Here is a 13,069-nt window from a genome sequence, read left to right as displayed (position 1 = left end):
ACAATAAAGAACAAAATTCGACTTGTTGAAAAGTCAGCTGGCTCCAAACGAACTACACCTCAATAAAAAGACATCTTTTGTTGAGGGAACAAATATCAACCCATTGAAAATTTGTTGGCCACTAACAAACGTCACTTAACAAATTTTTTTTAAAGAAGTTAAACTCCCTCAGCAGAATTAATGGAGTTCAAGACTATATTTTGATTGAAATAATTATTTTAAGCTTCTCTAATATATCAAATATGACGCAAGGAAATAACTTTAATTTCCCTTCATTAGATTAAAAGAATCATGCAAGAAAGTTCAAATTAATCTTCGATAAGATGTATGAACCAAAATAAGCGAGAAAAAAGAACATTTAATAAATCGTTTCTGTACAAAGCAATTGAAAAGTTTTGAAAGACAGATCACAACCTTTGCCGTGAATTTTAAACAAAGCAACACCTTGTATCTGCAATTTTTAATGAATTAACCTTTTTTTTTTCTTTTTCAAAAATATTTTTAACCTTAAATCTCTTTATTTATTTTTACAGCTGCTTCTCAGTGAAGGAGAGAACAAACTTCTGGTACACTAACCTTAACAGTTACACAGATAAATTAAAGAAAGAATTGATACCCGCTTATCACTGAAAATAGGAAACAGGTTATCTCAAGCCTGCAAAAAAAAAGAAGATTAAATTTGTCAAAATTTCATGATCCGAACAGCTCTCGTATTGATGTGAATACGATTCAAGAAGAACGATAATCTATATGTTTTGTGGACTTGGAGGTAAATATTGGGCACATATCCTAAGTTTCTTTTTCCATATACCTATCTAAATATGTATACACACGATGTTGGACGTTAATGAAAATGAGAAGTCGGGCTAACATAGGTGAATGTGGGGATAATTTGCATGACCTTTCATTAGGAGGGTATAAATAGTTGTGTCATGAAGTGAAATGCAAAAAAGTCTATTCCGCAATCTTTGTGCCACAAATTGGACACTCAGAACAAGCAAGCCAACAAGATTTAAATACTGCAAAAATGAAAAACATAAACATTTCAAAAAATATAAGTACTAGTGGCAAGAAAAAATACGGTATGGCTTAGAGAATCACTTACAATGAAATGACGACACGAGAGAAAAGAGGAGCAGTGGGTGACTCAAAATATACTTTACAAAATATAGGAATTAGTATCTCCATTTCCAAGGGACTTGAGCTCTTTTTCCTTCATCTCTTGCATTCGAGCCTGCAAGTGTAGACCGACTTTAGTTTTGAAACAGGACCAAACATGCTGTTACAAAATCTTAGAACAGTCTATGGGCCAGGAGTCGAGTGAAGGAAATGGAAAACTGAAGTCAGAACAAAGATACGGTGCTTAAAAGTCGGTACAGGATCAAACCTTCAGACGTACAACCAGAGGTTCTTCTTTGGGTCTTTCATTAGCTGGTTTTGAAGGCACTTCAGAAACTTGTCTCTCCTTCAGGACATTGTTACTCTCGATGTTGTTTGCTTTCGGATCTTCGATATTATCAGTACCATTACTGTGCGGCTCATCTGTATTACTGTCAAGCGTAGCAGCAGCTCCTCCTTTTTTCAACTTAGCAACAAGCACCCACATGTTAGCTAAATCATTCTCAAGAGCTTCCTCCCTCTTCTTTGCTTCTTCAACTTTTTTCCGATACTCATCTTCAATCAATTCCTTCTCAGCTAGAGCTGCTTTAAGAGCTGCCTCCTGCTGTTTCCTAGCCTGTAGTTCCATCTTTAGATCATCTAGATCAAGATTCCAGGACTCAAAGTCATCACCAACTGCTACTGAAAAGTCTTGAGAGCGACCAGAGAGCCGTCCCTTCCTGCCAGATCTCATGCTGTCATTGTACTTGCGGTTAACACCATTGAAAGTTGAATTAGCAAAACTTCTAGAATGTGCCAATTCTCGAGCAGCTATTAATTCCTTCTCTAGTTTTCCATTTTGTACTGAGAGCTTTGTCACCTCACCAGCCAAACTCTTTAACTCAACTGCAGCAGCAGATGCTAATTCTTTAGCATAAGAAGCTTCCTCAGCAAGTTTTTGATTTTGGACACGCAACCCACTGGCCTCCTCTGAGAGCTGCACCTGTTCGAGTTTTATTTTTTCATTTTCAATCTCCTGGAGAGATAAAACACCAATTTGAGCAGCTCGATGATGAAAGGAAGACAGGGACTACACTAATCACAAACAAACCTTCACTCTTAACCTGTAGCTATTATCATATTGTAAAGGCACACTAATGAATCATTTCTATACTACTCAGCAAACCTTTGACAAAATTTAAAATTTGATGAAATTTCTAAGAGAAGATGTTAAGTGGTGTTATCTCACATCTATTAAGGGGGGGGGGGGGGCATTACTCCTTATGATCTTATATTTAATTTGAGCCTCTCCATCTGCTATTAATTGGTTTTAGGTTAGACACTAGTTATAGCACCAAAGTCCGGGTTTTGTTAAGTTGTTCTCCTGCCTAACCCCGTGTAAGGTTGACAATCCCTACTGAGATTGTCCATGTGTAGGCCCCATGAAGCAACATTCAAAAGGAGATTCACATGCCAGAAATGCTATTGAGTTATGGTCGAGTAGTAGAAGCAACATTCAAAAGGAGATTCACATGCTACTACTAACATCATGTTTTGAAACATTCCTAAGGTGTACAAACCAAAAGAGACGAGCAATCAGTTACCACATGATCAAAAGACTTTTTTTTCCGGCACCTATCATGTGAGTTCAGGTGGAGGCATGGTCACAAAATTTCATTAAAATCAATTATAAGAATAAGACAAACTACTACATGCTGATAAACCTTTTGCAAACCAAAATTTTAGACAACAATAAGTAAATTACCTGAGATTGGACCTTTTTTCTTAACTCATCAACATATTCTTCAGATATTCCCTCTTTGGATGACAATAATAATTTGTCACCGGAAAGAGATGCCAAGTGCTGCTCCAGGAGATTCACCTTCTCTTGCAATTCCTCAATCTCAGAACACTGCCAACAACCAAAACCATAATTGAAAAATAGTTCTGTATTTATAAATGGAGAAACTATCAACAAATACAACATATTGATTTTATAAAGAAGCCAGAAGCACTTAAAGAAGGATCAAACGCAACACCAAATTTATATTTGAGACACGATAAGCCGTTTTATTAATGGAGGAAATAAGACAACAAACACAAGGCTTTCACCTTGTTCTGCAGCTGTTCTTGGAGGATACGGTTATCAGCTGATTTGATCTGTAACAAGGAGTAGAACAAACTTTATAACACAATACACAATGAATTGTCAGTGTTTAACAAGCCCTAATCAATGGTGAAACAGTATCCATGAAATGCACTTTCCATATATCGGAAATATTGCACAACACTCACCTCTAGCTCAAAACTCTGTTCATTACACTGAGTCATCAATTTCATAACTTTCTGTTGTAACAAGAAAACATTCAGAATTAGATAAGCAAAAGCCAATGGCATTAAAGCCCTCATAAATAGTTTACCATAAAATAATTTTAAAAATTAGCATAAACATCATTACTATAAACAGGGTAACAACAATACCTGCTGCATATCCACAAATGTTGCTTTAGAAATTGAAGCTTCGCTCTCAGTTATGCGTTGCTCTAAAACCCTCATTTGCCTCTTCTTTTCTTGAATCTCTCTTTCCAAATTCTGAATCTGTGTTAGGAAAAAAGCTAATTAGCACCTATATAAAAACTATGTAAAGTTTACTCTTGAGTAAACAGACACTGGAAGTACAAGAACCGATAGTTTATTCCAGTTGCACTGTCCTTGGTTTTATAACCTCATGGATACACAGATAATGTTAAAATTTATAGACTGGAGAATAAGGATCAATAATAGATCATTTCAGTCTACCCCCAGTTCTCCTACCATTAGGAATATCCACTGGCACTGCCACTGAATTAAAATGTGCTATAGATGTGAGACAGGAAAAGGTACCTGGGTTTTTGAGCCATCAGGATCATTTACAGACTGGTCCACCAGCCGTTTCAGGGTACTGGTGCTAAGTGCAATCTCTCCAGCAAGCATCTTAACTTGCTCAACAAGAAGGTCCATCTGATCTGATGTCATCCGGCCCTATAACAATGGAAGCCTTAGCTTTAATCATTACATTATCAACAGCAATTCAAGAAAACTACAAAGACAAGAATAAAGAAGGCAGTTCTGATTGCGATTCACTGAAGCAATAATGGAGGACGATATCCTATGGTACTATGATTTGAAAAATCATCTTGCACACAAACCCTGTGTATTGTGGCAGGGATTGTAAAACTTCAGCTGCAAATAGCTAAAGTGGAAAAGGGAAATCAAATGGAATCAAGGATAAAAGAATGAAACTACTCTCTACACCATGCAGAAATTATGCACCACTAAAACATAAATGTCTAGAAAAGAACAGGAAATTTTTACACATTCTATGTCATAATGTTAAGCACAGTCGTATATAGTAAGTACAGGAATTTTTTAACTGAACAAGTCTAAAGGTGCATCTTTTTGGTAGGCTACATGAAAGAAAAGAAGCAGATTTAAAATTAGACCATCTAACTGTAAGTTGCAGCCCTTATCATGAGGGACTAAGACCATCCAACTGTAAAGTTAGAAAGAGAGAAATTTAAGGAAATTCAAGGAATCCCTTTGGAAAGTATAACAAAATGACATTTGGAAAGGTAGAAGTAAATGAAAAAAGCAGAACATACTGCCAGCGGTTTACTCCCAGTAATAAGTTCGCCCGCTTGAGTAGACTCAGTGAAAGTACGGCTAGCTGGTGAGAATTCATCATTCCTCCTGCTGGAGGATCTTCTGTGTTTAAACTCATAACATGGACCAGTAACAAGTGCCGAAACCAAAGATGGAGAATCTTTTTGATTCTCATCATCTATAAGCAAGGTATCACCTACTCGTAGATCCAGTTTCTGCTGGAGGAAAAGTACCAAAAGGATTAAAATCATATTATATTATTAGACTAAAACCCAAGACCTAAAAAGTACTCACGACTACATAATACAGTCTTCAAAAAGAAAAGCAGACAGGGATAGTAAAACTCATAACTACGAATTTTTGTTTCATCTTTTTCACCATTTGAATCAAATGTATCATTTGCCTTTTCTGGGTAATATCTTTACATATGTTTGTGTTTAGAATATTTGTGTTGTCTTCTTCAACCATCAGAATGAATGAATTAAGCTTTTGGCTAGAATTATTGAGAAAAGAACTTACATCCTCCTCACCAACAGAATGCCTCCTTTGATGACTAGGTAAATCGCTCAAACTTCCAGGGATTGTATCTTTGGTAGAAACAAGTATAAGCTTGGTAAGCCTTTGGATTCTGCTCATCAGAGCAGCTTTGGCTTCCTCTTCTTCCTCTAATCTTGACTGCATTTTCACCTGACCTTCCTCCAACTGTCCCACAAACAACATATAACATGAAGAACTCAGAAAATAGTTACACCATAAAATATATATATATGACTGCAGAAAGGAAATTGCCATACCTGTTGCTTTAAGCTCAAAAGTTCTTCATGATTAACACCAACAACCATTCCCTTCCTTAGCCGATCAAGTTCTTCTTTGAGGACAGAAATTTCTCTTTGATACTTCTTAATCAATGATTTTTCATCAATAATCTGGAATAAAATGTAGTTTTGAAAGTAGCATAAGATTCGACCTTAAGTGTATCTCTCTATAACTAGCTGAAAGAAATAACACTGAGGCTATAAAAACCTTATTACGTGAGGCATAGATTTCCACTCGCTTAGCCCTGCTTGCAAACTTCAGGGTATTATGAGTTTCCTCCATATTGCTAGATGCAGGCGTGACAGTGCAAATGAGCTGTAATTTTACAGAAAAATGCAAAATAGGCAAAAATTTTGTCACATATCAATAAAAGATACATAACTGCAGACAGATTACTTAATAAGATTGGAGAAAAAATTGATAGATAGAGGAAATTAAAATTTCAATTTTCATGTTGAAGATAAAATTAACAAACCGATAAGAAATAGAAAAAAATGTCAGCTACAGGTAAGATACTGATCAACTCACCGAAACAAGTCCATGCCCACTTAGTGAAGATTGCAGAAGACGGGTAAGCTTGGAGTCACGATATGGAACATGACAAGCTTTTCCTTCACTTAACTTTCCTATTACCTTCACATTGAAACCAGATGATCTAATTATAGAACTAAAAATACTAGTCAAGACACCAGTAAATAAAACCAAAGACAAAGATGAATAATTTGACAAGAAAAATTTATCATCCACTTGAGACTTTTTATTGTAATTAGTAATCATTGAGACTGTTGGAGGAAATATATTTGCCAAGATTCAGTTCATTTTCTCCACCAACTTAATAGAGGCTTTAATCCTGCAGAGTAGTTGAAGGGACATACGAAATGCTTTGTATGTTTTGGCATTATAAAAACAAGGAAAAGTAACAAATATTCATAAAAAAGAATACAAGGCACCCACAGTTCCAAGAGTCAGTAGACTTTTGTTTATGTAAGATCCTTCCTTTCTCCTTATTCCAGTTGTATCAGTTTTTGAACTCTCAGACCCAGCTAAATCAATCAAATTCTGAATAAAGGAACAAAGAAAGTAACAAGTCAAGCCATTTATTAAGAGGAATGTTCTTTCTTGAAAAATAAAAGATTGATTAAACCATACAAGTTGAGAGAAGATCACTCCATCATATTCATCACCACGGGCACTACTCTCAATCATCTGCAAATTTTAAGCAAAAAGAAAAGAAAGGACCCATACAGTATAAGCATCCAATTTGCTTCAGGAACAATAGAAAACTGAACTCAAAACACCTCTGAGATAAACTAAACATTAACTAAAACAAATTTAAAGGTTACCCAAAACTTTGACAGGTAAATGAGTAAGTTCCTATGTCAAGAATGTTTACCAATGTGAATATAGTATGACTTCGGCTGCTAAAGAGATTGAAGTTATTTGAACCAACATGACGATGCTCTGTCCACCAAGACACAAATGGAAACTTAGAAATTAAAAAAATCTCACAAATTGATTATTCACATAGCAGGTGAAATAAAATATATGAAGGAAAAGGCAGGAAAGCAGCAAAAGTAACCCGGAAAGCACCTTCCCCTGCAGCAATAAAAGATAGGGCATGCCCAGGCGACAAAACCACTTCTTCTTTTACACCCTCGATGTAAGTTCCCTGAAAGACAATGCTGACATAAGCAAAAGTATGGAACTGACATTAATTGCTAGCCAATTCCATCAGCAACTTTATTGAACCATTTAGGATAATCTCAGCACAAGGACACCCACATAGGGATTATAATGAAGATTCATTAGATTGATATTAAACATGAAGAATGAGTCTTAGCTGCACATGACTTTTTGAGAGAACGAGACTAAGGTTGATGACAAAAATAAACGCAATGTAAACTTTTGAATAAGTTGAGCAAAAGACCTGAGCATCTTCTCTAACGCGCAAATTTTGACCAGTGGGATCAAGCAAATCATTTATAACCTGAGGATACAAGCAAAATAACAAAAAAAAAACATATGAAAAGAAATTCCAACTGAAAGGGAACTGAAGCCAAAAATTTGAACCACAGGTTATATGATAAAAATTGAACAAAACTATTCTCACTAAGGTAACATCATAAATTACAACATTAATGAGAAACTTGAAATGAAAGAAATTCAAAAAATGTAATCATAAAGTTAAAAGTACAACTCACCTCATTGTAGATTTCAAGATACGACACACGGAGTAAGAATTCTCGCCCTGGAGTCTGAGTTATGACCACAGCTAGTCATTCAAAATTTACACATACAAGTTGGTGGAAATAATTCAAATAAAGTAAACTAGACTGCAAAGTGCAAGCACTTTTGTAGCATAACTGCTATTTTGTCCAAGATGATCAAAACACCAGATTTTCAACACCAATATTATTGTAGATTTCAAGATATGACACACAGAGTAAGAATCTTGCCCTGAAGTCTGAGTTATGACCACAGTTATTATTCAAAATTTACACAGACATATTGGGGGAATTAATTCAAATCAAGTAAACTAAGCAGCAACTTCAAGCATTTAGTAGTATAACTACTACTGTCCAAGATAATCAATGCAAAGGATTTTCAACACCAATAAATGAAATTGAATGGGGAATGGGTAACTAAGTAGTTGCCTGTGGCTCCAGTGGATGCAATTCCAATTGTATAAGATGAAACACAAATAAACCCCAAGGTTGCATTGAAACATGAAAAAAACAAAGAAAAATAAAAATGGCACCAAAAGAACATTTGTTAATCAGGTGCTAGAGATAAATTTGAGTAGAGCCTATTGACAGAACATGTTATTATATGGTCTACAACCAATGAACTAAAATTTGAGAAGAAAACTGGGGGCTTGCATTGAATGGAAGCTTAATTATTTAAGTCTACATAAGTGCTAAAGGTAACTTGTAAAGCAATGATATTCCTATTGATATCCTTCAGAACATGTTACTATATGGTTGATAACTAATGAAACAAAATTGAGAAGAAAAATAGGGGCTAGCATCAAAATGGAGCCAACTAGTCCAAATCATACAAGTGCAGGGGTAGGTTAAAGAAACAACATGTGCTGAAAAGGAATGGACAAAAGGCATTCATCTGACAGTTTCTGTATTTAGGCCTAATAATTTTCAGCAAAATACTTACATCTTGGATAATGCTGAATACCTCCTTTATTGCCAAAGGTATAATACCAGGAGCATTTTGATCTCCCTGAGCATATTATCAAAAAAATCAAGTCAAAAGTAAGACTAGGAATCATTACGGTATTATATCATAGGATTACACCCATAAGACTCATATTAACAACAGATGGAGAACGATTGATAATTCTCAGGATATACAGTACAGGGACTGTTAATATTAATTAGACTGAAATAGTGATGTGATTAAAATTTTATAAATAGCATATTACTAAAGTCTTTTAACCAATAAGGGCCCAAATGAATATACAGTTTTAATGCAACTGAAAATCCCCGGATAGAAATAAACTGGTGAAAACTAAACGTTAACTGAAATACAGATAGAATTTTTTTTTTTTTTGCCTTCTTCAGAGTCTGTAAGATATTCAAAGAGTATAATATCAGAAATCAATATGAACATATGTTAGGATTCATTACTAGTTATATACAAATAAAGATGTTCTGATCGATGGACATTTCCTGATACAGCACCCGCACTATATATGTGATTACTAACATCCACAAGGGATAAATTTAGAAAATTTTAGGAATTCAGATTGAGGTTCTCAAGTTACTAAGTTCATGCAGTATAACTGTCAAATAAATATATAGCATGGTAAAAGAATTCCACCGATTAATGATTCAAGAAACTCAAATGCAATGCTTATACCAAAAGAGAAATTTTGCAATGTGTACAACCAGTACCATATTTAGTTGAATACTTGTTACCATTTAGGAAGGAAACCCCACAGTTATTTATGTTAGGAGTTCATCCCAAATTGCCACATAAGAAGATTCAATCCAATACGACAAAAACTAGCAATTTTTCTATTAAAAAGTAACAGAATTGACGTACAACTAGACTTGAAGAATTCCTATGATACTCTTAAGTAATTATACGGAAAGCAAGAAGTTTGTGGAGACAACTATACTTACATGCATAGTGTGTGTCTTCCCACTGCTTGTAACACCGTAAGCAAAGACAGTTCCTATAATTCCATCAAGTTAATATTAGCTTCAGTTAATAACAAGCTATAATTTCAGAATTGAAAAAGATCAACATGTTTGAGCAAGATGACTAGAAATGACTTAAAATAGATTATTCTTTAGATACTGTTTAATTAAAATTCAAATAGAAATCAACTGAAAGAAGTCAATAAACATTCCAGAAATTCAAATTTCATACCATTAACACCTTCCATTGCAGCCTTCACTACAGGTTTAGCAGCTACCTCATAAACCTCTTGCGATGTTGCTTGAGGCCCGAATACTTTGTCTGAAAAAACCAAATCAAATAATGTTTATACAAAATCCACATTCATTGCCACTTGGCAGGCTTAAACATCATACTTGTGCTAAATCATTTTAACTAAAAAGTAGTAAACCCAACAAAGCGTTATATTTCTTCATCTAATTGCAGTACTTTTCAAGTGGATAGATTCAACAATTGCAGAAATTGACTACACAAACTAAACTGCAATAAATTTCAACTTTAAAATTCAAAAGAAAAAAAAAAAGGCATTTACCAAAAGCATAAGCAGTAGCTGGATTATACTCGTTTCTCACAATATTATCCTCATCCGCATACCACGCGATCTCATCCCCTCTATGAAATTCCCTTTCACTATAACCAGATAAAAAATAAGTGATAGAACAGATCGAATGAATTGCATTATCTGAAAATACGACTCTCACAACAATCAAAACGAAAAAACGAATCTTGTAATGAGATCTAATATAGTACACTCAGATCTACAACATACTTCAAGGGCCTAAACCGAATTGTAACTGAAATACTATCCCCCGGTCTCGACGCCTCGAACGGCTCGCCTATTATCTCATCCGACCCGTAAGCAACTGGCGGGCGAGCATTGTAACCTTGAGAACCGTAGTGCATCGAATCGGACATGGATCGAGAACCGTATTCACTCCCCGAGTTGAAAAACGAAGACGAAGACGAGGAGCTCATGTGATGCATTGGTTTGTTGCTGAAAAACGAAGAAGTCGAAGAAGTGGACGAAAAACTCGAAGATTTCCGATACGATAACGGCGAGCTGCTTCTTGCCGGATAAGAATAATCCATATAGAAGAGACAGAGAGAATGCCGTATGTGACTCACTGAGTCAGTGACTCAGTAAAGACAATAAATACAAATAAGAAGAAGAAGAAGAGACCGTGTCAGTGAACTCACATGGCTTGACACACAAAAGATTGAAGAGCATTTCTATGTTAAAAAAAATAAAGGATTTTTATATAAACTTTGCTTTATTGTTGCTTTGTAGCCATGGACATTAGAAGAAAAGTTAGAAAAACAGAGAAAAAAGAAAGAGATTGTTTCGTCTTCTTTAAGACAAAGAAGAGTTGCAGAGAGACAATAAAATAATAGAAAATTTTGAAAATTAAAATTAAACAGTTAAAAAACTTGAAATTGAAATGAAGGGAGGCTAAAGGACTGGTGGGAGAATAAGAGGATGGATTTTTTTTAATTAAAAAAAAAAAGCTTTAGGTTTGAAAATTGAAATTTACAGTTCTTTTTACTGTGCAGTGTGGAGTGACGTCGAAGTTTGTGGTGGTTAAAAGTTTTAAACCCGGTTAAAATGGACCCTCGAAATAGAGGGATTTTGGAAAATAAAAAAATGAGCGCGAATAAACTGGCGAGCATCGAGAAATTACACAAAGTTAAAATTAGAAAATTTATTAGGTAATTGCATGACCCATCCTCAAAATAAGGGAAAATGTAACATTTACTTCCTAAATTTGACTTTTTTTAATTTGATCTTTAAACTTTTTTTTTCTACTTTAATCAGGGGCGAAGCCAGAACAATTTTTTAGGGGCAAATAAAATTTTAATTTTTATAGTCTATATCTTTATAATTTTTAAATGATTAAATCAAATTTTTATAATTTTAGGGGGCTAAAGTGTAATTTTACCTTTATTAATTAAATTTTTAAAAAAATTTAAATGACCTAAATAGCATTTTTTTCATTTTAGAGGGGTTGGGGCCCATGCCAGCCCCTAGATTCGCCTCTAACTTTAATTTCAGATCTTGACAACTTTTTCCAAATTTGGTCCTTATTATGACGTGGTAATATGAGATTATAGTATGTCATCACTTGAACTTTTTTATAAAAAGTATTTGTATTCTTTTAGTTGATGACATTGCACTATATCAGAGAGCCATGTCGTCATATTGATCAAAATTGGAATAAGTTACCAAGTTACACGACTAATGTGAACAAAAAATATTAGAGACTAATCTGAAAAAAATACTAAACTTAGAGACTAAATATTGCTTTACCCCTTGAAGTGATTCCAATTTTAAAACATTCTAATTGAATCTTTAAACTGTTAATATGTTGTGAATTAGATTGTTTTATCCAGTGATTAACTTGGCATTGTTTGTATTTTTAATACATTTGATTCAAACTATATTGGTAAATGTGATTTTATTGGATAAATATTAGTAAATGTGATCACGATTTAATGCATGTATTCTAAATATGCTTCACTTTAAATTCAAATTATCATTTTAATGCCTAATTTATGATAGGCTAGTGAAATTATCTAATTGATACAATATTAATATTTTAAAAATTTGCTGCTGATCATGTCTTATTTGAGTTGACATTGTTACTATTGCAACAACTTGAAAGACAATACTTTATGTCGATTGAGTCTTAGCTTGATCAGCATGGGTACTGTTGTCAATACAATAGAACGTGGATTCAAATGCGCTATACGAGCTGCTCAGTTTTAATCAGGACAAATAATGACTAACACTATAACAAAAAAATAAATAATTAATAATTAAAAAACATGATTTATTTTTATTTATTAAATCCGGAATTCAAATTTTTATTTATATATTTATTGTTTGGCATAGTAAGATGACCGTGTACTTTCATGATTGAGTAATTGTTGCTTCAAAAATAAAATTCTGATGCACTATTTATGGAAACATAAACTTTAAGGTAGGAATTTGACAACAAAGAAAGCCACAGGCTTGAAGACAAACTTCATAAAAGTAAAAAGAAATAATTTATTTAAAAAACAAATGAAAAAGGGGGATGCTCGTCCGGTCTAATGTCAAGGTTAAAATTAAGACAAACCTCCTTTTTTCTCCCTCTAATATCTTATATCCCCACCAGATTTTATATTTATCCAAATTTACACAGTACTAAGCACATTAATAACTCTGAAAATAATTAAGAAATGGCCAGGAAAATTAAATGAAATAAAAAAGATAAGACGTAATTTGTGGGTCCAAAATTATCCTTGCGTAAAAATGGTTTGTTTGATCTTAACTAAC

General features: G+C 34.0%; 1 protein-coding gene across 4 annotated transcripts; it reads right to left on the bottom strand.

Moving 5' to 3' along the window:
• Positions 1 to 338: 338 nt before the first annotated feature.
• LOC105772927 (kinesin-like protein KIN-7D, mitochondrial) lies at positions 339 to 11,151 on the bottom strand. Of its 4 annotated transcripts, XM_052628860.1 has the most exons (24): positions 10,523 to 11,146; positions 10,286 to 10,383; positions 9,946 to 10,035; positions 9,696 to 9,748; positions 8,725 to 8,790; positions 7,758 to 7,811; positions 7,484 to 7,543; positions 7,147 to 7,225; positions 6,950 to 7,017; positions 6,706 to 6,762; positions 6,511 to 6,615; positions 6,085 to 6,189; positions 5,764 to 5,871; positions 5,535 to 5,666; positions 5,260 to 5,442; positions 4,740 to 4,955; positions 3,982 to 4,119; positions 3,580 to 3,696; positions 3,394 to 3,444; positions 3,211 to 3,258; positions 2,864 to 3,010; positions 1,388 to 2,134; positions 1,106 to 1,234; positions 339 to 655 (listed from the first exon to the last, which is right to left on the bottom strand). In XM_052628860.1, exons 1-23 carry the CDS (start codon positions 10,840 to 10,842, stop codon positions 1,160 to 1,162), a joined length of 3,117 nt encoding a protein of 1,038 aa, XP_052484820.1. In that variant the 5' UTR covers positions 10,843 to 11,146; the 3' UTR covers positions 339 to 655; positions 1,106 to 1,159. The 4 variants fall into 4 exon arrangements, with proteins under 4 accessions (XP_052484820.1, XP_052484817.1, XP_052484813.1 ...); XM_052628857.1 differs by having other exon boundaries at positions 1,388 to 2,101; positions 6,511 to 6,762; positions 10,523 to 11,151; XM_052628853.1 differs by having other exon boundaries at positions 6,511 to 6,762; positions 10,523 to 11,149.
• Positions 11,152 to 13,069: the final 1,918 nt, after the last annotated feature.

This window comes from Gossypium raimondii, chromosome 1, assembly GCF_025698545.1.
Source record: "Gossypium raimondii isolate GPD5lz chromosome 1, ASM2569854v1, whole genome shotgun sequence".
Lineage (NCBI taxonomy): Eukaryota > Viridiplantae > Streptophyta > Magnoliopsida > Malvales > Malvaceae > Gossypium > Gossypium raimondii.
This window is presented reverse-complemented; position numbering and strand designations above follow the sequence as displayed.

Excerpts from the sequence above, each read along its gene's own strand:
- LOC105772927 (XM_052628853.1), bottom strand. The coding sequence starts at position 10,842 with ATGGATTATTCTTATCCGGCAAGAAGCAGCTCGCCGTTATCGTATCGG. Across the intron at positions 10,384-10,522 it reads ATTCGGTTTAGGCCCTTGAA|TGAAAGGGAATTTCATAGAG; the intron begins GTATGTTGTAGA and ends ATCTGGTTATAG. Across the intron at positions 7,812-8,724 it reads TATTCAGCATTATCCAAGAT|ACTCCAGGGCGAGAATTCTT; the intron begins GTAAGTATTTTG and ends GTCATAACTCAG.